Raw genomic sequence first — 24553 nt, 5'->3', positions numbered from 1 at the left:
TAACCCTTTTGTGTTTCACGATCCCGTCGTCGAACACCCTATATCCAAACCTGTTTCTATCTTTATATAGCATTCAATCCTCCGAGATCGCTCCCCTTGATTCCTTGCGAGTGGTTGTTTGTCCGCTTTCCTAACCGGGTGTTGTGACTGTGCGTAACTCCTTGCTCTGCCCAACCGGTGCTCTGTGACACCGTCCACTTGCCGCTTCCATGGCGCTCTTCTTTGTTCGCGCTTATGCTTGCAAGCAAACCGTTGTTTTAAGATTTGACTGATTCCCCGACAGACTACTGTATCACATCCGCTATGTATTCCCAACACGGTGCCCCTATGGCACCCCCCCAAAAGCCGGAGACGTTTATGCTTTCCACTGAGGCCCAGCAAAGCCTTCCACATGACGCTCAAGTCGCGCTGCAGCAGGTTGACAATCGTACGTTTTCCTTTGCGATGCTTACAACGCCTGTAGCTTCAGTCTGGCTTTCCAGTGCCTTCAACCCAGGCCCTTTGATGAACTCCTGACTAATGGTCTATCTCTGGTATAGTCAAATACTTTCTCCTCTCGGCGCCAGTGGACTGGCATGCAGATCAACTCATCCGGCGCTTCTTGCTTCCCACTGGCGACTACATCTCTTGCGTCTTATGGTTAGTTGCGATCGTCGCAATGCCATGCAGTTGATCAAAGAACACCTAAACTGATTCGCCATAGGAGTAATCTCTTTCACATCTCCGGAACCGACATCGTCAGATGCCTCGCATTCAGATTCCAGGCCTTCGGGCGCCCCGTGAAGAATTCGAAGAAGTTCGAGGAGGGTATCTTCTCGGACTTGCGAAACCTCAAGGCCGGAACTGATGCTACTCTAGAAGAACCCAAGAGCCCGTTCCTCGACTTCCTCTACAAGAACAATTGCATTCGAACCCAGAAAAAGCAGAAAGTCTTCTACTGGTACAGTGTGCCACACGATCGGCTGTTTCTCGATGCGTTGGAACGTGATCTGAAGCGGGAGAAAATGGGGCAGGAGGCGACCACGGTTGCGGTCAGCGAGCCTGCTCTGTCTTTCGAGTTCGATTCATCCCAGTCGCTGTATGAACAACTCACAAAGGCACAACAAGCAAATTCCTCATCGTTTGCTGCACACGCAAGTACGACATATGGCCAACCCGCATCCCCAGTGGTTCGGACCGTTGACGCTATGCCTCCTCCCCAGATGGCTCCCCAGATGGCTCCCCCGGCGCTACCCCTTCTCCCGGACGAGTCGGGCAATCCGGCGATGTACAACCCAGTTCCTATGCCCACCACCCTGGCCCAGAGCGTTATTAAGCGCGAAGCCGAATACGGGCACATTCAATACGACCGCAATGGCATGCCCATTGCTCGTCTACACCAGCGCCATGCCTCCATGCCCACCTTCGTCGAATACTCGCCGGCGCCATCGTTCGTTTCGTCTCAATACGAGGACTACAGCAACCGGGGTCTATCGTTCGAGCCTGTTACACCTCCTCAGCACAGCTCCCACCTTGGAGCTGAACCGGCATACATCGCTAACGAAGACACCGGTCTCTACACCGCCATCCCCGATATTTCTTCCGCAACCCACTTCAATCCAATGATGCAGCTACCCCCGTCTAACCTTGTCCATGCGCACTACCCGGCGCCTGCAAGAACTTTCCCTTCAAATGTCTACTCGGTCATCGAAGGCTCTCCTACATACAAGCAACGTAGGCGGCGGTCTTCGATACCACTGAGTATCACCAGCGTTGGCGCTGGGCCGCACCCCCAGGTGACTAGTGCACCGAACCAAGCTGTTGCGTACGCTGCCCATAAACCCAGCGACCTTCGTCGCTCAGTCTCTAGCTCGGTGGCTCCGGTAGCGGAGGTGGATGAGTCTCATCATGATCAGTCTTTCAGGGCTGCCAATGGTTATCGCGCTGCAGTCCTTCCCCAGAAGAACCTGCTGCATGAGATGTCCCGCAACGGCACCCCGCTGCCGAGTCTCGAAGAAAACCCCGAGCAGGGTACCTTGGCTCTTGCAAATCAACCAGATGACTTAGCGCCTCTCCCTAGCGGTGAGGCGCTAGATTCATCTGTCCAGAACAGTGCGACGAGTAAGAATGACCGATACGGTCCCATCCGTCGTGCTCGGAGCGCTACCATGATGGAGCTCGGCCCCTACCCGCAGAAGTCACACTCCTGCCCCATTCCATCATGCGGACGCCTCTTCAAGAGATTAGAACATTTGAAACGGTAAGCTGCAAATTTCTATTTTTATGAGCTTCCCAATTGGTTCGGGTTCCTGAAGGGATCGGCGGAAGCCTCAAAGCCATTGTTTCTGTAACCGCCGACTAACATGAAGGATGCAGACACGTGAGAACACACACCCAGGAGAGGCCCTACCCTTGTCCTTACTGCAACAAAGCATTCTCCCGATCGGATAACCTGGCACAGTAAGTTATCAGCATGTTCACTTGATATTGATTGCAGGATGCTAATCTGCCTTACAGACACCGTCGAATCCACGAGGCTCAACAGGATGGGCAGCAGCCCCTTTCTGGCCACGAGGAAGACCTGGAAAATGACGAGAACGGATTTGGTTCAGCCGAGGAGGGATCTTCTCCGTCTGAATCTGTCTCAGGTGCCATGGTTAATGTTCCTGGCATGACCACGATGCCCTCCGCTATGACCCTGCCATCGGCTATGCCCACAATGGTCGCTCCTCACATGATTGCGCCTCAACTATTGCAGCAGCAGCTATGAGTGACGCGCCATGGTGGACCTCTAACTGGTCGATACTTTGCCAGACATGTCACACATTACTCTGTTCGCTTTGTTCAGTCCTTACTGATGCTTTTGCATCTCGACCCTCGGTCGTCTACTGTGTTTGTTCTCACTAATTAACTCGAGGAGTTGAGGGCGCGTGTCTGCATACAAAACGTCCCTTACTCCGTTCTTGATTGATTGCATCGCCAAGTGTACGCTGTTCGGCCCTGTGGCTCCTGTACGTTGATGCCACGTCACTGAGGCTCGGTTGACAGCTATTGGCTTCCTGCAGGACGTCGTCTCCTGCTTTGCGGCCTTGTCCCCCGGGTGATGGCGGGGCTGCTTCCAGATTTGGATTGAATCTTCCTTTGTTTCCTATTCGCGGTCGGTCTGGATTTGGTGTCCATAATAAGCGTTACATGTGTTCGTTCCTCGGGGTTGGTAAGCTGTTGTCTCTACCCCATAATTGTGTTTGTTTGTTGTCTCCTTTTGTTCGGTCGGGTTCCTGGTTTTATTTGTTTATGTGCTATGTTGATAATGGGCTTTCTTGTACTATTTCATTTATCGCGGTGATGGGAATATTTGGTGGGTTGGATTACAGATGAGGGTTGATCATAAAGGGCATATAGCTTGAAAAGGCTACTTTTCTTTGCTCGTGGGATATTTTGCGGCTCTCCAGGCACACCTGAAGCGGGGATGCAAGAAGGGGGTCTGGATTTGAAGCTTCTTCCATTATAGATATTCCGAGAAGATGGGTTCTTGTGTCTGTGACGGGCGTGCATAGGTTGAGCACATACATATAGATATGAATCAAATGGTAATGAAACCCATGCTGTTAAATGACTAGTAGTAGCCGTAAAAGTAAGTCAGGGGATGGATGTTTGTCACCTGTCAGACGACTGCGTGTCTCCGCCTGATCCAATCGTGACCCGTTCGACCCGGCTTCCAGATCGGGCTATATCACGTGCATGGCCTGCTGACGTCGACCCGATTCTACAAGGTATCGTCATCCAAGACACCCCCATCGTATTCATCGGGAATGCCTCCTCTTTATTTCTCTGCAGTGAGCTGTTCTTATAGTCCGCCTAGCATGGTGCAAGACTAGGAACCCAAAGGGTTGATCTTCGTGCCATACCTCCTATCTGCTGATACTGCTCCCTGAGCGCTTCATTCTCCATAAATACATACTCGCGTGTTCACTACTACCTCTTGCCGAACCCTGAGGAATCCAACCACGTTTCAAAAGCCTGTTTGAGATTATCACACACTATATTGCACCACCATTTGCTTCAACCTCCGGCAGGAAGAAGCCACAGAACGGTTGCATTCCATACTGGACTAGCTTGTGTACCACGGCCTTTCCACACCTTTGGGTCTATCTATCCACTTCTAATCATCTTATATGCTACTAGTCCGCGTGTGCTATCCTCGGGGCTTTTCTATCCCATGAATGACTAACGCAGGAAGACCTGATCGTATCACACACACGCGCGGTAACTTCTTTTGAATTCCCCGATTGTTAACAGGGGATCGTTGTGTCCAGCAACGCTGCTTTTAGCTAGATCAAATGCCAGAGACGCATGAGCGGTTCGCTGACGAAACTTCCCCCTTGGTGGGAGCATCTGACAATAATCAAGTGCATTCGATGTCAAGAAATGGAGATAATAACGGGACCAGCGGGGCTGGAGATGCTCACCCTCTGTCTGAGACGAAGAGCAGCTGGTACCTGTTTTTGTTGACTTTGAGCATCGGCGGGTAGGTGGCTAGTCTGATCCGTTGGCGATCTAGTCAAGGACTGTTTCTGTGTGGTGTATGGCTTTTGCCCGAAGCTGACGAGTTGTTGTTCTAGTCTTCAGGTTGTGTGGTCCACTGAGCTGTCGAATGGATCGGTAAGCTATCACCGTTTCTAGGGCTGTATGTGGGAATAGGGGAGCTAATTATGTTTCCTGAGCATAGCCCTACCTCCTGTCGCTCGGAATGAGCAAGGCTTTACTTGCATTCGTTTGGATTGCTGGTCCTATCACAGGTACCCTTGTGCAGCCGTATATCGGCATCTGCAGCGACAATTGCCGCATATCATGGGGCAAGAGAAAGCCGTTCATGGTAGTGGGCGGCATTGCGACGGTCATTTCTCTCCTTGCTCTCGCCTGGGTCAAGGAGATGACCGGAGGCTTCCTTGGCCTTTTCGGTGTTGATCCGGCCTCCAGTGCAACGCGGACAGTGGTCATTGTACTGGCCACCATCCTGATGTACTGCCTTGACTTTTCTGTAAATACTGGTAGGTTTCCTTATGCTTCGCTTATCTGTCTGCAAACTTAAAGTGACTGTTGGGTTGCAGTGCAGGCAGGCATCCGGTGTTTCATTGTGGATAATGCCCCTTCGCACCAGCAGGAGGCGGCCAATGCATGGGCTAGTCGGCTCACTGGCGTTGGTAACATTCTTGGGTACATTTTTGGATACATGGACCTGCCTAAATGGTTCCCGTTTTTGGGAAACACACAGTTCAAAGTCCTCTGTGCATTGGCGTCCGTCGCACTTGGGATAACGTTGCTGGTCAGCTGTTTATACATTAAAGAACGCGATCCCCGTCTAGATGGCACGCCCTCATCGGGGAACCCTGGGCTTGTGACATTCTTCAAGCACGTCTTCAAGTCGATCAAACACCTGCCGCCGGAGATTGCCAAGGTGTGCGAAGTTCAACTTGCCGCGTGGGTGGGTTGGTTCCCTTTCCTTTTCTATTCCACGACATATATCGGGCAGCTCTTTGTGAATCCGATTTTCGATGGACACCCGGGTCTCTCGGATGATGATATCAACAAAGCTTGGGAAGAAGCTACGAGAATTGGGACATTTGCGCTGCTGGTCTACGCAATCATCTCATTTGTGACAAACTTAACGCTGCCTGTCCTTGTTGTTCCTACCTACAAGTCAGCTGTTCCTTCTGAGCCCACTCCTACGGAAGGTGAGTCGGAGGACGAGCCCTTCCTAGGCAACAGAAGGCTGTCTACATCCTCAATTAGCACTGCCATGGAAGCACCCGCGCCCATCTTGGGAATCGATAAGGGCGATTCGGGAGAGAATAAGTGGCTAGCGAAGTTGCAGATCCCCGGATTTACCCTTCGGCGTGCGTGGCTCATGTCGCACATCCTGTTCGCTGTCTGCATGTTTAGCACATTCTTCATCTATTCTTACCAGGCGGCAACGGTGGTTATCGGGATCGTTGGTATATCGTGGGCATTGACGCTTTGGGCACCCTTTGCCCTAATCTCTGCGGAGGTCTCCCGCATTGACACGGAGCGTCGCATCCGGCGGCATCAGAATGGGGGTGCAGTCTCCGAGCAGCCTCGCGATGATACGAGAACACCAGCCCGAGCCAATACCGACGAGCAAGACCTGGAGAATGGATCACCCAATTCAACTACAAAGGCAGGGGAAGTGGAAGAGGAAGAAAATCTGGCACAGGCAGGGATCATCCTCGGACTGCACAATGTGGCCATCTCGGCGCCACAAATCATCTCGAGTCTGATTTCTAGTGCGATTTTCAAGGCGTTCCAGAAGCCTCGGGGTGAGCCATGGGATGATAGTGTTGGGTGGGTGATGAGGTTCGGGGGTTGCGCGGCAGTACTGGCGGCAGTGCTGACCAGCAGGCTTACCGAGGGGGCAAGGGGAGTGAGTGTTTCATCGTAGGAATTATATTATTGGGGTGGAGTAACAGACACAATGATAGTAATATTACACATTGATGGAGAGTTATCATAATCTGTAACACCAGGCCGAAGTGGAAGGAATAGTAGAAAAAAGAAAGACCCGTTATTGTAGGCAAAAAGTAAGTAACCAGCAATAGTTCATTCTATTGAGGCGACGTCACACGCCAGGAGGATCAGCGGGCCGAACAGCGACGGGTCTTGGCCACGCGGGACTCCGGCGGGCGTTGACGAATACTTGTCCCTTACAACTCATGCCAGCTTTCGCTTCACACATCTTTACAGTCTCTCGCTTTTCGCTGCTGTTGCGCCTTTCTGCCTCCCGTCAGGTCTTTTGCGATCGGCAGATTATGTGTGCCTGGTCCCCGTACCAGAGACTCGCTGCTGGGCGTTAAACCGTCATCCGCGTCGTGATTGCGAGGGATATCCCCAAACAATGGCTACCCAAGTGATGGGCGACTTTTTACACCAGCTAATCCGTATGTCTCCAATTTCCCATGCGATATCAGTGGTTCAGTTAGGAGAATGTCAAGCTTCGGGTTGATGGTTGAGAGATCCCTGGGGCTTCCTCTGTGAGGAGGCGGCGGCGGCCCCTTGTGATGGATGCATACGCGGTCGGGCAATTTGAAACGAAAATGATCACTAACGACCTCGTGCTTTTCAGGGAGAGCTGTGGATTCGGATACGGACCCCGATGATGGTACGCGCATTATACTCCTTCCAAAATATTCTATCTCTGGTCTTGGCCATTCGATCTGACAATGTCGGATTTACAGCAGATGCTCCGGATACCGGCGATAAGGAGTTCTTCAGCTCCTGGGCGCTCTTCATCCTGATTATGTTATTGATGTTCGCGCTATTCACGAGTTACATTCTCCAACAGAAGAAGATTCAGGCGGTTCATGAAACAGTACTGTCTATATTTGCGGGTACGTCGATCGCAGCTTGGTTGTTTCCTTTTGGGATACTGTGAGGGTCAGGCGCTCATGGATTTGGGATAACTTTAGGCATGTTCGTCGGATTGATCATCCGGTTGAGTCCTGAGTCACCTATTCAGGATAGCGTCACTTTCGATTATCAATTCTTCTTCAACCTTCTCCTTCCTCCGATTATTTTGGCGTCGGGCTACGAATTACACCAGGCGAACTTCTTCCGAAACATCGGTACCATTCTCACCTTCGCATTCGCGGGAACGTTTATCTCTGCTATCGTGTTGGGATTGGTCTTGTTTGTCTGGACGAGAATTCCGTTGGATGGGTTGAATATTTCCTTCGTTGAGGCCATCGCAGTCGGTGCGACTCTGTCGGCGACGGATCCAGTCACCATCTTGGCTATCTTCAACTTGTACAAAGTCGAGCCGAAGCTCTACACGGTCATTTTTGGCGAGTCGATCTTGAACGATGCCATCGCTATTGTGTTATTCGAGACTGCGCAGAAGTACGCCGACAGTGATGCGGGTTCCTTGACTTTCTTGAACTTGTTCGAGGCTATTGGAGTGTTCTTGCTGGTTTTCTTTGGAAGTATGATGGTGGGTATCATCGTCGGTATCATGACTGCTCTGGGCTTGAAGTACACGCATGTGCGCCGCCAGCCCAAGATTGAGAGTTGCTTGATTGTCCTTATCGCCTATGCCAGCTACTTCTTCTCGAATGGTGTCTATTTGTCTGGTGAGTGATGTGCTTTTCACCAATGGTGTGAAGCAAGCTGACATTCTTAGGCATTGTGTCTCTTCTGTTCTGTGGAATCACCCTCAAACACTATGCATACTATAACATGTCGCGCCGTACCCAACTCACCACGAAATACCTCTTCCAAGTGATGGCGCAGTTGTCGGAGAACTTTATCTTCATCTATCTCGGACTCGACTTGCTCGTCCAAAGACATCTACAGTTCAAGCCTCTCTTTATCCTGGTCGCCGTTTTCGGTATCTGCATTGCGCGTTACTTGGCGGTGTTCCCGCTGTCCAAGGCGATCAACTGGTTCATCCGCTACAGAGCCCGTCGCCGCGGCATGGATGTTGCTGACGAGCTGCCCTTCGCTTATCAAGCAATGCTTTTCTGGGCAGGTCTGCGCGGAGCTGTCGGTGTTGCGCTGGCCGCGGGCCTGAAGGGCGTCAACGCCCCAGCGCTGCGAGCCACTGTTCTCGTGGTGGTGGTGTTGACCGTCATCATTTTCGGTGGTACGACGGCCCGGATGTTGGAGATTCTGGGAATCCGGACTGGAGTTGTCGAAGAGATCGAGTCGGATGATGAGTTTGACATCGAGGTCACCAACGGTGGCACCTACTACAAACGCTCTGATACAGGCTTGGGATACACGCCTCGCCGTATGGACTCGACCATTCCGTTGGACGGAGTGCCGCGCGGCGATATAGACCGGAACAACAGCTATTCGAGCGGCAACAACCGTCGCCCCAGTCCTCCTCCATCCGGCTCGGGCCGTACGCGAGGCCATGCCCGGCTCTATTCCAACGCATACAGCCAGAGAGACTCAGGGCGTGATCGTACGTCGACAGCCACGCTGCTGGGTGGTGCCGCCCGCAGCCACAGCGATAGCGATGTGGCCAGTGAGGACGAGTTTGGCTTGAGGACTACTGGAAAGAACCGTGTTGCAGACGCCGATCAATTGGACGCATTTGACCTTGATGTCGAGGATGCGCCGTCCGATGACGACCTTCCCCCGTCCGCCCCGGCGCCGACTACCTCGCGCCTCAGGCGATCCCCGTCCCAGCCTCAACAATATTTGGAGCCGTCGCAGACCACACCCCCTAACAATACCTCGCCCAACCGGCGCGAAACTGGACTGAGTGCTCGCGATGCCATTCGAGACCTCTTCTCGGGAGGACCGTCCGGGGACCACGCGGCGTGGTTCCGGCAGTTGGACGAAGATTATATCAAGCCTCGACTTTTGTTAGATCAGTCAAACCACAAGGGGCCTGGTGCTGTTTAGATGATACTCCATTCGTTTCCTTTATCCACCTTGTGTGTACTCATAATGCATGATTCCAACTTCTGTTCCACTGTTTCTTCTGCCAGCCTCCTATTTTTGGGATGGTTGTTCCTTCTGCTCGACCCCTGGGGGTCTGTCGGTGGTTGTAGCTCGCCCTGTTGCGTTCAGTAGCGAGTATGCTCCAGACAGCAATCCCCTTTTTCTTATGCGGGGGTGCTTGTATATTCTCTATATACCGGTGCAGCTGCTTTTGTATTGTTGTTCTTTGGCATAGCCGGGTCGGGACACCCTGGACACATGTCATTGTGTATGATTGCCATGTTTCATTTTAGATCTGAATGATTGAGATTCTTCTTGCTCGTTGAATTGCAATGAAGCACATGCGTAGGTAATATACTGCAATCCATAGATAGATAAGCCCATCAAGCCAAGCCCGTCTAGTCGGACAGGCCGATCCCCCTCTCACTAGTAGACGCGTGATTCCCCAGCTGGCAGTACCGGCAGAGTACTTACTGACTAGCAGTAAACCTCGGAACAATCCTCCTTCCCCCTCTCCTGTCACTTCCGATTCCGAATGGGCAATCGGCAATGGATCCTTCGCGACAAGCCTCTAGACTATTGGTGCCCCAGCGCGGGTTGTTATCAGACGCAGGATCATCCAGATTGGCTGCTCGGGCGTTGTGCTAGGTTTCCCCCGCGATAAGAGTCGTGATAACAACATCCCAGTCTTGCAGCTCTCCTGATCGATGGCGTCTCTCTCGTTCGTTCGTTCGTTGGTTGATTTTACTAGGATGTGGCTACTTACCTATTTGGTTGCGCGACGCCACCGATTTGTTGGGCTTATCGGAGGATGGAAGGATTATCAGCACTGTCTTTTTTCTTTCTCCCATTCGGCGTAAAAGATGGATGATAGATACTTGTTATACTCCCGATGGGTTGGAGGAGGAGGTCTGAAACCCCGCGCCGTGTACTCATTGGAACTAGTATAAGTTGGAGTGTCTGGTGCTTGTGCATCCTTCTGCTGTCATTCACGTTTCTTCTTTCATCGCTCTGTTTGTTATCTGCTGTTCCTTCTCTTTTGTCCATCATGGCGGAAAAGCTCAAGGATGCTGCTCGTGTGGCTGATGAAGATGCCCCCGTCGAGCAGGGGGATTCGCAGCTTTTGGGTATGCCATACTATCATCTTTACTTCTATCGAGTTGTTGGTTTTTTTCTTTTGGCTGGTTGTTTGTGCTGATCGCATCGGATAAGCTACGCTGGGGTATAAGCAGGAACTGCGTCGTCATTATTCCACCGTCCAGGTCTTCGCTATCGCTTTTAGTATCATGGGACTGTTGCCCTCGATTGCCTCGACACTTTCGTATTCGATTCCTGCTGGTCCTGCGGGCATGGTTTGGGTATGGTTGCATATGCATGCTGGATTTACATACATGGGGAATTCTTGGCTAACTTGAGTTAGGGTAAGGGTTTCGCTGTTGTTTGGTAACCTCTAGGTAGATATTCTGATGACTCGTGCAGGATGGTTCTCTGCCAGTGTGTTTATCTTCATCGTGGCTTTGGCGATGGTATGTTTGCTGCGCAATATCTCTCATGCTTATCGAATTGCTGAATGCTCACTGCTCCACTGGTATAGGCCGACCTAGCATCCGCCATGCCGACAGCCGGTGGTCTCTACTTCTGGACTCACTACTTCAGCGGCGAGAAGTGGAAGAACCCTCTCAGCTTCGTAGTAGGGTACAGCAATAGTCTGGGACTCATCGGCGGCGTCTGCTCCATCGATTGTATGCGAATCCCTCGAACCCTCCATGTCCTCCAATCGCTGACCCTAGCCGACAAGATGGCTTCGCTACAATGCTCCTCTCCGTCGTATCAATCGCGCGTGATGGAAACTGGACGGCCTCTCGACCCGTCCTATACGGCACCTACGTCGCCTGCGTCGTCGTCCACGGCCTCATCGCCATCTTCTGCGCGCGCATCATGCCCAAAATCCAGTCCGCCTGTATCGTGAGCAACGTCGGCCTCGTCCTGGCCACCGTCCTCGCCCTGCCCATCGGTAAAGCCGTCCGCGGGGGACAGATCAACTCGGGAACATATGTCTTCGGACACTCCGAGAACCTCACAACCTGGCCCCAGGGCTGGACCTTCATGCTATCATGGATGTCGCCCATCTGGACCATCGGCGCATTCGACTCCTGCGTGCACATGAGCGAGGAAGCGAGCCATGCGGCGCGTGCTGTACCCTTAGGGATCATTTGGTCTGCCGGACTCTGCGGACTGTTAGGGTTTGTATCTCTCGCGCTCATCGCTGCTGTGATCAACCCGGATCTTAATGCCGTGCTGAACTCGAGTTTCGGTCAGCCAATGGCACAGGTACTCACCCACCCCACCCACTTTCCATTCCCTCCATCTTATACCTATACCCTAGAATAGTACTAACCGAAGGTATGGATAGATCTACTACGACGCCCTCGGCAAAAGCGGTGCCCTGGGCTTCATGGTCGTCGTAGCAATCGTCCAATTCTTCATGGGCCTAAGCTTGGTACACCCTCACCCCCCCCCTCCCCTCCTCTTCCCCTAATCACCAACCATTCACCCATCACATACATCCTCACAAAACGAAACTCATAATATAATAAAACAGGTCGTCGCCGCCTCCCGCCAAAGCTGGGCCTTCTCCCGCGACGGCGCCCTCCCCTTCTCCTCCTTCTTCCGACACGTGAGCAAACGCGTCCGCTACCAACCCGTCCGAATGGTCTGCTTCGTCGTCCTTGTCTCCATCATCCTAGGTCTCCTCTGTCTTATCGATGAAGCCGCCTCTAGCGCCCTCTTCTCCCTCGCCGTCGCGGGCAATGATCTCGCCTGGATGGTCCCCATCCTTAGTCGTCTTGTCTGGGGTAAGGAGCGGTTTCATCCGGGAGAGTTTTATACGGGGTGGTTTAGTAAGCCCATTGCTGTTACTGCGGTGGTTTATTTGGCGTATGTTATTGTCTTGAGTATGTTTCCGACGGGGGGAGCAAATCCTTCACGTAAGTCTATATCCCTTCCCTGTCTCGGTTGGGTGGTTGGGGGTGGGAGTTGGGTTGTTGAAGAGAGAATGAAAGCTAATATATGTGTGTGTTGGTGTGGGTGTAGCGCAGGATATGAACTATACAATTGTGATTAATGGGAGTTTGTGGTTGGGCGCGATGGTTTATTATGTGGTTCATGCGAGGAAGGTGTATAGAGGGCCGCAGATGACGGTGGGTGGGGGTGGGAGTGGGGAGTCGAGTGGGGATGAGATGAAGTGATGGGTTTGGTTTTGTGTGTTTATATTATTATTGTTTGGTTGGATGTATGGATTATGGATGGGGGCTGATGGTGGGTGGTATCATAGAGGGATTACTGCTATTTCAATCGCAAGGAACATTGTTAATTTGTATAGAATCATGGTGGTAAGTAGAGTGTGCTGTATCCCTGAATGAAGGGCAGATTAGTGTACTCTATCTACTATATAGATATTTGATTAGATACTAACTAGGTACGCGGAAATGTCCTCCGTAGGCTGGAGTAATTGCACCAGGGCGTGCGTGCGTGCGTGCTTGTTCACGGAAGCTCTATTACTTGGTATATGTCATATCACATGTGGGAATTATTTTATTTCATTTATCATGTTTAGTATGCCATAGAGACATTATCGTAGTCATTAACCTATCACAGTAGTAGTTCAGGACTGGCTAATACACTCTGTCCAGCAACTCGTGAAGCCAATCCCCAACGCCAGTTCTTTCCGTGTCTACTCGCTTACTGAGGTACTTCAAGGACATACCGACCGGCGATCTGGCCTTGTTCTGTTGGCTTGTTAGTAACTTGAGTGAGATATAAGCAAGGTATACAACATACCCATCAGTTCGAAGATGCGCGGCAAATCCTCCAAAGGAGCCGTCTTGAACGGAGCCTTGATGAGTCCGCGAGCAAAGAAGTCTACGGCTTCCACGCCATCCTGTCGGTTGCCAACGTAGCTTCCCTTGATGTTGATCATACGGACAACGGTGTTGAAGACAGGGGCTCGAAGGAACGCGCCGGCTGGCAGGCCGATAGCGACGACACTGCCCTTGGAGCGAACGTACTCGGTTGCTTGCTGGAAGGGCTTTTCGGCCACAGCGAGAAGGATCACAGCATGAGCACCCAGTCCTTCCGGAGTGGCTGCCTTGACGTCTTCAACTACGTCCTTTGATGTCTTGAAGTCGATGTATGCCTGCATTGTGGGAGTGTGATTAGCCACATGTGTTGGTATCGGGAGAATGGGGGCTTACCTCTGATCCTAGTTTCTCGCACATAGCTCTCTTCTCATCGCCACCGTCGATAGAAATGGTACGAAGTCCCATTGCCTTGGCGTACTGCAGCGCCAGCGATCCGAGTCCACCTCCGGCGCCGACAATGGCAACGGTCTGGCCGGGACGGGCTCCAGACTCCTTCAATCCCTTGTAGACGGTGATACCGGCACAGAGGATCGGAGCGACAGCATCAAGGGGAACTTCCTTGGGGAGCTTCGACGCATGACTGGCCTTGGCGACGGCATACTGCTGGAACGTACCATCGACGGTGTAGCCGGAGAGCGAAGCGTGAGGACAGAGGGGTTCGTCGGCCTGCTTGCAGAACTCACAAGCCAAACAGGATCCGTTCAACCATTTGATACCAGCGTGGTCTCCAACTTCAAACTCATTGACGAGTTCACCCGTGGCGACGACCACGCCAGCTCCTTCATGTCCGCCCACGAGCGGAAGCTTCAAATCGAGTGGCCAGTCACCCTTCATGGCGTGCAAGTCGGTATGGCAGACTCCGGTATACCGGATCTTGACCAAAATCTCGTCCGGGCCAGGCTTTGCAACCGGAATCTGCTTGTAAACAACGGGACCACCTTTCTTCTCGACCACTTGGGCCCATTGCTTCTCCGGGATAGTCATGTTGGCAGACCGGGGAATCGGTTGAGATAGTAGATGACAAAGATACGATGTGATGTGAAGCTGATGAAAGCAATTGATTTTTCTGTGAGACGAATAATCAAGGTCTCCCAGGTCAAGGGGCGAGAAACCTTCGTGGCTTTATGTAGTTGCGTCCTGGTGGTGTTACCGGGTATGACGGACAGGTGGGGTGATGTCCGCCCATCGCCGGAAGTGAATTGGGATCGAGTGACGTCGAACCAGGAGGATCCAGTGGCAGGACAGGGATTCATGCCAGGAGATACTGACAAGGAAGTAGTAGTCACCGAGCCTAGAGCTGGCTCTTGGTCTTTCGGCCGGGCGGCCATCCTCGGGCTTACAGCATGCCCAATTCAGTAAGGGACGATATTCACAGACAGCCCAGTAAAGATGTGTGCCCCAAGCCACTCTTGGAAAATATCCCGCATCAATGTCTCAGTGAGTTTAAGTGGTTGAGGATCCCGATCCATGGCTGTCGGGATGGCGGGACATGGCAGACGGGATAGACGTCATGGAAACTCAAGCTCTCTCCGCAGTTTCCATTCGCGGGAAATGCGTGGGGGGAAATGGACATCCTGAAACCCCAGCTGTATACGAGGAACGCTGGCTATAAAGACCCTCTATTATCAGATCCCCGCTATTAGAACCGCATTAAGTCGGCCCAGCCCCAGCGTGCAGCATCTGTTTCGTGTTGGCAAAGAGGGGTTGATTATTCCGATGGAAGGTTGAGAGCGAGAGAGGCGCGGATGACGCGGACGAACGGCTTCCTTCTCGGGATTTCCCCAGTCTATAGATTTCCCCAGTCTATAGCACTCAATTCTATCAAAATCTGCAGCAATGAAGGCAGGTAGCAGAAGCATGCTTGCGGATAGATCTTCTACCACGGCAGATTTCACGGCGCATGGTTGGACGGGCGATCCGAGGGCATTAGGCCGATCATTCTTATCGCTGCCTTGGGCCTCACCCAGGATCGTTGCATCGCATCCCTTTGTCTCACCCCAAATTCAAGAATGTTCCTTAGTTCCTCTGCGTCACCTTGTGATTAGTTCCTATACCTCGAACTCTTCGTGCTCTGCCGAATCCCGTCCCTGGCTGGTTTCTCCGCAGATGAACTCTCATTGCTGCGGCTAGATTGCATGGGATTCGCAGGCCTCAGCCGATCTCGCAGCTTCCCGGTGGTTCAATGGCATCACCAGTGAGTGGTGGTCAGACATGATAAGAACACAATATCATGATCAGTGGCAGTATCATCAGAGAACTGAATCTGCGGAAGCTTCCAGGCAAAAAGGGCAGATGGAAGGTTGAAAAAGCCCAGTTGTGGATGGTCTGATCGAGTACCTCCGGGGCACCCACCTGACCACGAGCCCATCTTAACCCTTTTCGGGGGTGTTCTTAGCAATGGGTCTGGTCATGCTGTTTAACTATTACAATGAGATCTATAGAGTCTGTTTAATGATTAACCTAAAGCAAACAACTTGATCAGCCGATCCAACATGAATGGGATGCTAGGACGCTAGGTTGCTAGGTAAGGATTGATGCTTGAAATAGCACCTCAGTCGCTACTGAGTAATAGACTGCGAATTTAGAGATATTAGGTGATTTCTCTTTTCTCTAGTCTTGAACATACTTTACTTGCAGCTTGGGTAGAAGAACGTGTTGCAACGGGGTCATCATGTACACCTGTTGCAGCGCCGGCTGAGCCCTGATCATTGGCATGGGCCGGGGTCGTACAACTGTTTGCAAAACACTTATTAAAGAGAGGCTAGAAGCTTTGATTCAAGGTTCTATAAGTAGTACAAAGAACTACTCTTGCAAGATTCGTAGCATTTGAAGCCATTACCAGGCGAATATTTAGCTACAGAGTAGCACCCATGCCCTTCTGCCTAGATAAGTAGTTCTAGTACCATATAGACATCCCTTGGTAGAGAGACGAGTCAACTCCCCTTTATGAACAAGCACCTATCTAATTATTGGTGCAACTCCTCGTTCGGACAAGCGTTGCGTTAGTATGTAACCATCAGCCGCAGTCCAACCGGAGAACGTCTACTCTGGGGTTGTCATTGGACATCAATGCCAGACGATCTCATTGTGCGTGGCACTAGACTTTGGTGGCGGTAGCTCCGGCAAGATACATGGGGGGTAGCTCCTCATCACCCCCGGGATAAGGTAATTGCCACGCTCCATGTTCAACCGCCAGTTTGAAGCTATCGGCATTCTAGAGGAATTAGAAACACAGAGGTGACAGAGATAGCTATTGAACTTCAATTCTGTCAGAAATGCTGAGATGGCAAAGTATTGCGATCTCCAAGCGTGCTTGTTAGTAATTGATGATGTAGTCTTGAACCGAAGTCGCGAGATGCCGGGAACACAATATGGATGGATCCTGGACATGGCAAGACGCCGGCGTAGTTAACTCGACTTATCTACGGCTGTAGGGTCTACCTAGTCCATGTACGCCGGACAATGTAAGCCGATGCAGGCGCTTCAAATCGTGTCAAAATCCCCTGGAGGGGCAGCAGCACACGCGACCATCCTTCCCCCTCATGATCAGGTGTACGATGAAGTGTCCTGTTTTGTGAGATTTTGGAGAGCGTGATGGATGATGGGAGAACCGGGGGACAGAGTTGGCGGTAATCTCCATAAAAACCCGAAGAGTCCGTCAGTCACAGTCAGTTGCTCTCTCCGTTCCCGATCGAAAGGCGATGATGTCTGGAGACGGTCATTACCTGTATCGAACTAAACAGTTCGGTCATGGAACGGAGCCTCCCCGGTCCAGATGCAGGAGAGATCGATGGAGATAGAGGAGGTAGTGTTATACTTTTTTTTCGATGAAGAAAAGTATGCAATAGCCGTTGTGTAGATGATTGTCTGCCTTGTATAGAATAACACCAATATTCAGGAAAAATTCCATGTCCTAGACAGGAGAAGGCTAGGAGAAGGCTGGAAGAAGGCATCGAGCTGCTGCGAACTTCAGCTGTGGTGATCTGGGCAACGGCTAGTGGTCAGTAACACTTCGTAACGGTAATACCAATACATACGGACAGGTGCGGGATTGGATGGGGAAAGCAGAAAGAAACGAAAGAAGGAACGAGACAAGATGAGGGAAAATGAGGGAGAAAGTTGGCCCAAAGGGGGGGAAAGGGAAGCAGCAGCGCAAAAAAAAAAATCAAAAATACTGGAACCATCGCCATCATCCTCTTCATCATCCATCCATCCATCCCAATCCCAATCCCCAGTGAGATTAATCTTCATCTCGAACTTCCATCTTTATCATCATCATCTATGTATTCTGCCATCTCCTCCCCGGAGCACGACCCCATTCACCACCACCACGTCTAGCTAAGGAAGGAAAGGTATCTCAATCTCAGAGGTACGATACACTACACTACACTACACTACAACACCAGACCTGAACTGAACTGAGATCATCACCCTCCACTCTTCTTTCCCCTTACCTGCTGCTCACCTCCTCCATCTTTCACATTTACATCCACATCCACATCCACATCCACCTCACTCCCTCCCCCATCTCAATCCCAATCCCAATTCTCCATCAATTCTTCTTGAGCGTCTCCGTTGCGAACATTGCTGGGTTTCTCAAGTAGTGTTCTCAGCCGGCCCAGGACCATTCCCCGATCGGGTAGCCCATTCACGGCTTGGCTGGGCCTGTGTTTCTTGTCGCATCCTGTCCGGAACGGTTGACCCGTGGAGGTTTTGTTGGCTCGCTCACCACAAGCACTTTGGAGCCCTCCGAAGATTCCTGTCAATCCGGTGAGGCGATCCTCCCTTTTCCACCTCATCCTTCCCTGTCTTTTTCTTCCATCTTCCCCCCCTCCCATCATCTCCTGCCTTCATATCATCGCCATCCTTCCTCCCAAGAACCTCCAGCCTTCCTTCTCCACTTCTCCCCATTTAGGCCTCTCAGAATTAATTCCTTCCGCAGATAGCTGGGACCAGCTGCGGCAACCAACCCGACGCGTGATCGCCCCCCATCGAGATCTTCCTGAGATAAATCCTCTCGAACCCCCCTTCGCGCATGGCCTGCCCTCGTTCTTCATAACGGTCCTTGTTCGCCCCGAACACGTTTTCTCCCCTTCCTCCTCCAACCACCCCCATCGCCTTCGCGGTCCCTGTTGCTGGCACCATCTTCTAACACTCGCCGCCGCGTTCCCCGGCACACGCGGCCACCATGACGGGGGCTCCGCCTTATAATCCTCAATCTCCCACGCAGCAGTCTCGCTATCCGGTTTATTCCCCCCCGACTAAAAGCCGCCCTTACTACGCCAACAATGAACAATACCAGCAACATCCACCCCAGACGCCTCCTGCCTTCTCGTCCAGGAGCCCTCACTTCTCCCATGCGCCTTCCCCGTTGCCAGGCACTCTGCCGCCATTGAACGGCGCCGCGCCGCCGTCATCTCATCCCTCGGAACCGCCGTCGCAATACCAGGCACATTCTTCGGCTGGAAACCCACAGTTTGCTCTCCCGCGGCCCTATCCTGGCTCCGTCTTGTCAGGCAACGGCGCATCTCCCTACGGTCACTCAACACCGTCCCACGCCCATCCCGCTGGTCGGCCCGATAGTCATCCCCAAACCTCACCCAAGAAGGAGACAGATTCCCAATTTTCCATGGGCACTCACGGTGTTATGGGTTATCCATCCTCCTCTGCGGTGCGCGAGCCACGAGCGTCTTCACCCCCCAAGGACGTGGTATGTTATCCCCTTGTTAGTCATGGCCACATTTCCCTACACATTGACTGACGCTGTGATGCTCTGCTACGTGTAGAAACCGACGAGGGCAGCAGATCCCATGTCTTTTGCCAGCATTCTCTCCGGACCGACTGAGGAGCGCGCTCCTCCCCCGAGACAATCTTCTGCCGAGGCTACCCCAACTCCCCTAGCGCCCGCAGCAACAGCCCAACCCAGTCTCAGTCCTCCGCCCGTAGCTTCGGCTGCTCCTTCACAAAAGTCCAAAGACCGGGCACCGCCTCTCACCGCCTCTCTACCGAGACTGGAGAAGAAGCCCACCACGGAGAAACGCCGTCGCAATCCACCGGAAACTGAGCAAAAGACAGCCGACTCACGGGCCTCCAATGTGGCCAACGGCGTCTCTGAGTCTTCAAAGACGCTCGCTCAGCCTCGTGGTGCCGGATCTCGGCAAGTGATGTCTGAACGGGAGACAGAAGCCCTCAACAAGGCGTTGGCTGATATGGCCGAAGCGGACAAGAGCGATGTGGAATCCCCTGGTTACGACCGGTTCCGGGAGGAATATCGCGCCAAGGGCAAGAAACGTGCCTTTGCTACTGAACAGGCCGAAATCCTGAGACGCAAGGTAATGCAATGACTTCTATCATATGCAAAATCTTCTGGATTTACTGACACGGGTTCTAGCGCCGCCGAAATGACTTCCTCGTCAAGCTCAGCAAGTCCCTCGAGAAACAAGCGACTGCCGGCATGGACCGATTCCGATATGCAAACGAGGCATCCGTCGTTGCTGAAGTCCAGGCGAAAGAGATTCAGGATGAAAAGGAGCGCAAGAAGGACATGCAACGCAAGCGGCGTCGTGAGAACACGGTGCGCATGGAGATGCAAAAGAAGAAGGAAGCAGAGGCCAAGGCGCACGAAGCTCAGGATTCTGCGGAGAAGGCCAAGTTCCTTCGTGAAGCTGAACGGGCACAAAGGAAGATTAAGACCACCAAGAGAGCTCTCGAGGGGATCACTGCCCCAGAGGAGATCAGCGAGGTCACTCCATTGGCCCCCAATCTCGAAGGCGGCACTACCAGCTCCTTCCATATTGGCCGGGGCTCGCCGTCGAGACGCAAGTCCGGTCGCGGTGGACCGGTCACCCGGCCAAAGAAGTCGAAAGAGCAAAAGCAGGCCGAAAAGGACGCTGCAGAGGCTGCTTATGCCGCTATGGAGAATGACGAACCTCTGCCTATCGCACCTAAGGAGGACCCCCGAAAGGAGTCTCTCAAGAAGGAGGTTAAAGGTGGCCGCTCCAAGGAGCCCACGCCAACGCCCTTGTCCGCCTACGAGACTAAAGGCTATAACCAGATTTATGAGCAGATCTGGCGTGACATTGCCCGGAAAGACATTCCCAAAGTCTACCGCATCAAGGCCTTGTCCCTCAGCACCCGTCAGGAGAATCTACGCAAGACAGCTCAGCTGGCTAGCAAGCAGTCCCGCAAGTGGCAGGAACGCACAAACAAGAGTATGAAGGATACGCAAGCCCGCGCCAAGCGCACCATGCGTGAGATGATGTCATTTTGGAAGCGTAACGAACGAGAGGAGCGTGATCTTCGCCGTCTTGCAGAGAAGCAAGAGATTGAGTCTGCTAAGAAGGCGGAAGCAGAACGCGAAGCCAACCGTCAAAGGCGCAAGCTTAACTTCCTCATCTCCCAAACAGAACTGTATTCTCACTTTATTGGCCGAAAAATCAAGGGCGCAGAAGATGCTGCCGGGGACACAGCCGTGGAAACGACGGGTGAGACCGTCCAGCCCGGCAAGGGTCAGGATCATACTATCGGCATGCCCTCCAGTGTTGCTGATGCAGGCACTAAAGTTACGAACTTTGAGGATCTTGACTTTGATGCCGAAGACGAGACCGCCTTGCGGCAGGCCGCCATGGCTAACGCCCAGAATGCTGTTCAGGAAGCGCAGGATCGAGCACGCGCCTTCAACTCTAATCAGGACCAGATGGATGCCTTGGATGAGGGCGAACTGAACTTCCAAAACCCTACAAGTCTGGGAGATATCGAGATCTCGCAGCCCAACATGCTTACCGCTAAGCTCAAGGAGTACCAACTGAAGGGTCTGAACTGGCTAGTCAACTTGTACGAGCAAGGTATCAACGGTATCCTAGCCGACGAGATGGGTCTGGGAAAGACCATCCAATCCATCTCCGTCATGGCTTATCTCGCCGAGGTACACAACATCTGGGGTCCGTTTTTGGTTATTGCGCCCGCTTCAACCTTACACAACTGGCAGCAGGAAATCACCAAGTTTGTTCCGGATATCAAGGTGCTTCCCTACTGGGGTTCTGCCAAGGATCGTAAGATTCTCCGCAAGTTCTGGGACCGCAAGCATATCACCTACACCAAGGAATCGGAGTTCCACGTGCTGGTGACGTCGTATCAGCTCGTCGTGCTTGATGCTCAGTACTTCCAGAAGGTGAAATGGCAGTACATGATTCTGGATGAAGCCCAGGCCATCAAGTCCTCGCAGAGTTCACGATGGAAGAACTTGCTTGGATTCCACTGCCGTAACCGTCTCCTTCTTACCGGTACACCGATTCAGAACAATATGCAGGAGCTGTGGGCCCTTCTTCACTTTATCATGCCGACATTGTTTGATTCTCATGACGAGTTCAGCGAATGGTTCTCTAAGGATATTGAATCTCATGCCCAGAGTAACACGAAACTCAACGAGGATCAGCTGAGGCGTCTACACATGATCTTGAAACCTTTCATGCTGCGTCGTGTGAAGAAGCACGTCCAGCAGGAGCTTGGAGATAAGGTCGAAAAGGACATTTTCTGTGATCTTACCTATCGCCAGCGGGCCTATTATACCAATCTACGGAACCGCGTCAGCATCATGGATCTTATCGAAAAGGCTGCCGTCGGTGACGAGGCCGATAGTACGACCCTGATGAATTTGGTCATGCAGTTCCGTAAGGTCTGTAACCACCCTGACCTGTTCGAGCGTGCCGAAACAAAGTCTCCCTTCTCTACCGCCTACTTTGCCGAGACGGCGTCGTTTGTTCGGGAAGGCAGCAACGTCGATGTCAGGTACTCAACCCGCAATCTGATTGAATACCCCATGCCACGCCTTCTTTGCGGTGCAGACGGTCGTGTCGATATTGCGGGCGCTGAAAATCCTCACGCCGGATTCCGCGGACGATACCTAAACCACTTGATGAATATCTTCACCCCGGAGAATATGAAGCAAAGCATTCAGGACGACGGAGCGTTCTCTTTCCTGCGTTTTGTTGATACATCACTTGGTGAAGCATGCGAGCAATCGCACCTCGGAGTCTTCGAGCGAGCAGTCCGCCGCCGGGGTCAGGTTAACAGGTTATCCCGGCTTAACGTTGCCTACGATGACGACAAGGAGCTGGCAGAGTCCGCCCTTCCGCATACACTGTTCAACATCGTCGATCGCAATGATAAGCACGCCGTCAATGAAGTTGCCGCAGAGGGAATAATGCGGGACTTGATGACCGTCTCGCAATCTACGTACGAGCGGGAAGGCCTTAACGTCATTGAGCCCTGCGTCAGTCCCGCCGCATCGGCACCTCCGATCTCTGTGGTTTCCTCGAGCCATGTCCCCTCGATCGAGGCAAAGGACACCCTCTTTAATGCCACTGTTCGACACGCACTGTATAGCATACCTTCAAGACAAGTCGATGAACAGATTATCGAAAAGAAGGTGGACCCTACCCCGTACTCGCATGGCCCCATGCTTCCGCCGCCGATTTCCACCAAGGGCCGTTACACGCACATTGAAGTGCCATCCATGCGCCGGTTTGTCACCGATTCTGGTAAATTGGCTAAGCTGGATGAATTGCTTCGCGAGCTCAAGGCAGGCGGTCACCGTGTACTGCTGTACTTCCAAATGACCCGCATGATCGACCTGATGGAGGAGTACTTGACTTACCGCAATTACAAGTACTGCCGCTTGGATGGAAGCACCAAATTGGAGGATCGCCGCGACACCGTGGCTGATTTCCAACAGCGCCCTGAAATTTTCGTCTTCCTGCTGTCCACTCGTGCTGGTGGTCTGGGTATCAATTTGACTGCGGCCGATACCGTCATCTTCTACGATTCGGATTGGAACCCGACTATTGACTCTCAGGCCATGGATCGCGCCCACCGTCTTGGTCAGACACGGCAGGTTACGGTGTATCGACTGATTACCCGGGGTACCATCGAAGAGCGGATTCGTAAGCGTGCCCTGCAGAAGGAAGAGGTCCAGCGGGTTGTCATCACAGGTGGCGCGGCTGGAGGAGTGGACTTCAACACGCGCAACCGGGAGAGCCGCACGAAAGATATTGCCATGTGGCTGGCCGACGATGAGCAAGCCGAGCTCATTGAGCAGAAGGAGAAAGAGGCTCTGGACCGCGGCGAAGTGTTCGGTGCGGGCAAAGGCGGAAAGAAGGCAGCTCAGAAGAGAAAGAAGGACATTACGCTGGATGATATGTACCACGAAGGTATGCCTTTCCCTACGCACTTTACGTATAGCTTTGAGATGAATTCTAACTTTCCTAGGCGAGGGCAACTTTGACGATGCCAGTGCCAAACCATCCGGGGCAGCAACTCCTGTGTCGACCGCAGAGAACGTGGGCACGCCCTCGTCCACTCCGGCACCCAAGCGTGGACGTGGACGCGGATCGGGCAAGGGAACGTCCAAGCGCGCCAAGACAACTAAGGAGCGCCTGCGTCTCATTGACGGCGATGGAGGCCTAGGTCCCAGCTGATCCGATCAGACATTCGCACTTTCATTCTCTCGTTTTACCCATACGATTTGACGGAATGGCGGCGTTTGGATATATTCCCTCTTGTCTTTCCTGTTTATGCCCAAGTTTCTAAAGGCTTTCCATCCTTACCATTTTCCTCTTATTTATTTTGCGATTCGAACACCTTTTCTTCATTTCACTTCTTTCCTCGGCTTCGGGCTATGGTATCCGAGGTCATGTATTAACAAGGAGCATTTTGATACACGAGATATTAGGTTAGGGCGGCAGTGTGGTGATGAGCAGACTATTGCGGTAATGTATGAGACGGATGGACATGAGCTTAGTCATTATGAGGCATCCAAAAAGCAGCGGCGAGGAGGGAAGCAGACGACGGATAGACGGATGGATGTGGTATGTTTGTATTGTTCTACATGTGATTGGATTTGGAACTGGGATACATTTTTCACTTCATCTTATTTCTGCAAGTTCCTTCTTTCGCTCGGGGTTTGATTATTGATGGCATGTGGTTCTGGGCCTTTGAGGGGATGAGTAATCCCAGTGACTGCAGTAGTAGATCGGTCTTCTCCGCACTTTTTGCCCCCGTGCGCTGTAACGATCGTCCCCAACACGTATTATGTAGTAGTATTTTCTGTACAGAGTACATTGCCCGATTCATCGGATGGCATACGCCAACGAGCATCTCCGCATCCCAACCTGCATTGGATAATGCAGAAG

At 52.3% G+C, this 24553-nt stretch overlaps 7 protein-coding genes across 7 annotated transcripts; 4 read left to right on the top strand and 3 right to left on the bottom strand.

The window, feature by feature from the left end:
- Positions 1 to 303: 303 nt before the first annotated feature.
- Positions 304 to 2749, top strand: steA (sexual development transcription factor SteA; the record flags this gene model as incomplete). The annotated part of the gene is made up of 5 exons (XM_025619469.1): positions 304 to 427; positions 540 to 639; positions 704 to 2239; positions 2356 to 2439; positions 2497 to 2749. The coding sequence occupies 5 exons, from the start codon at positions 304 to 306 to the stop codon at positions 2747 to 2749; spliced, it is 2097 nt and encodes a 698-aa protein (XP_025479347.1).
- Positions 2750 to 2882: 133 nt separating this feature from the next.
- On the bottom strand, positions 2883 to 3930 carry BO87DRAFT_397519 (uncharacterized protein; the record flags this gene model as incomplete). Its single annotated transcript, XM_025625308.1, has 5 exons — positions 2883 to 3142; positions 3172 to 3257; positions 3436 to 3517; positions 3641 to 3694; positions 3888 to 3930. The coding sequence occupies 5 exons, from the start codon at positions 3928 to 3930 to the stop codon at positions 2883 to 2885; spliced, it is 525 nt and encodes a 174-aa protein (XP_025479346.1).
- Positions 3931 to 4729: 799 nt separating this feature from the next.
- On the top strand, positions 4730 to 9405 carry BO87DRAFT_397518 (bifunctional K:H/Na:H antiporter NHX1; the record flags this gene model as incomplete). The annotated part of the gene is made up of 6 exons (XM_025625307.1): positions 4730 to 5030; positions 5091 to 6317; positions 7121 to 7156; positions 7236 to 7385; positions 7464 to 8123; positions 8174 to 9405. The coding sequence occupies 6 exons, from the start codon at positions 4730 to 4732 to the stop codon at positions 9403 to 9405; spliced, it is 3606 nt and encodes a 1201-aa protein (XP_025479345.1).
- Positions 9406 to 10492: 1087 nt separating this feature from the next.
- On the top strand, positions 10493 to 12907 carry BO87DRAFT_387293 (putative GABA permease; the record flags this gene model as incomplete). Its single annotated transcript, XM_025624808.1, has 10 exons — positions 10493 to 10571; positions 10657 to 10802; positions 10899 to 10970; positions 11039 to 11186; positions 11243 to 11775; positions 11858 to 11944; positions 12047 to 12431; positions 12538 to 12644; positions 12827 to 12836; positions 12900 to 12907. 10 exons carry the CDS (start codon positions 10493 to 10495, stop codon positions 12905 to 12907), a joined length of 1575 nt encoding a protein of 524 aa, XP_025479344.1.
- Positions 12908 to 13185: 278 nt separating this feature from the next.
- Positions 13186 to 14348, bottom strand: BO87DRAFT_309374 (zinc-dependent alcohol dehydrogenase; the record flags this gene model as incomplete). Its single annotated transcript, XM_025619467.1, has 3 exons — positions 13186 to 13232; positions 13285 to 13639; positions 13698 to 14348. The coding sequence occupies 3 exons, from the start codon at positions 14346 to 14348 to the stop codon at positions 13186 to 13188; spliced, it is 1053 nt and encodes a 350-aa protein (XP_025479343.1).
- A 2545-nt stretch (positions 14349 to 16893) lies between these two features.
- Positions 16894 to 17443, bottom strand: BO87DRAFT_67594 (uncharacterized protein). Its single transcript, XM_025629467.1, has one exon. The coding sequence runs from the start codon at positions 17315 to 17317 to the stop codon at positions 17033 to 17035; it is 285 nt and encodes a 94-aa protein (XP_025479342.1). The 5' UTR covers positions 17318 to 17443; the 3' UTR covers positions 16894 to 17032.
- Positions 17444 to 18552: 1109 nt separating this feature from the next.
- ino80 (chromatin-remodeling ATPase INO80) lies at positions 18553 to 23839 on the top strand (the record flags this gene model as incomplete). The annotated part of the gene is made up of 4 exons (XM_025627374.1): positions 18553 to 19074; positions 19151 to 19696; positions 19756 to 23572; positions 23631 to 23839. The coding sequence occupies 4 exons, from the start codon at positions 18553 to 18555 to the stop codon at positions 23837 to 23839; spliced, it is 5094 nt and encodes a 1697-aa protein (XP_025479341.1).
- Between the last annotated feature and the right edge of the window lie 714 nt (positions 23840 to 24553).

Source organism: Aspergillus neoniger (assembly GCF_003184625.1).
Source record: "Aspergillus neoniger CBS 115656 unplaced genomic scaffold BO87scaffold_18, whole genome shotgun sequence".
Classification (NCBI taxonomy): domain Eukaryota; kingdom Fungi; phylum Ascomycota; class Eurotiomycetes; order Eurotiales; family Aspergillaceae; genus Aspergillus; species Aspergillus neoniger.
This window is presented reverse-complemented; position numbering and strand designations above follow the sequence as displayed.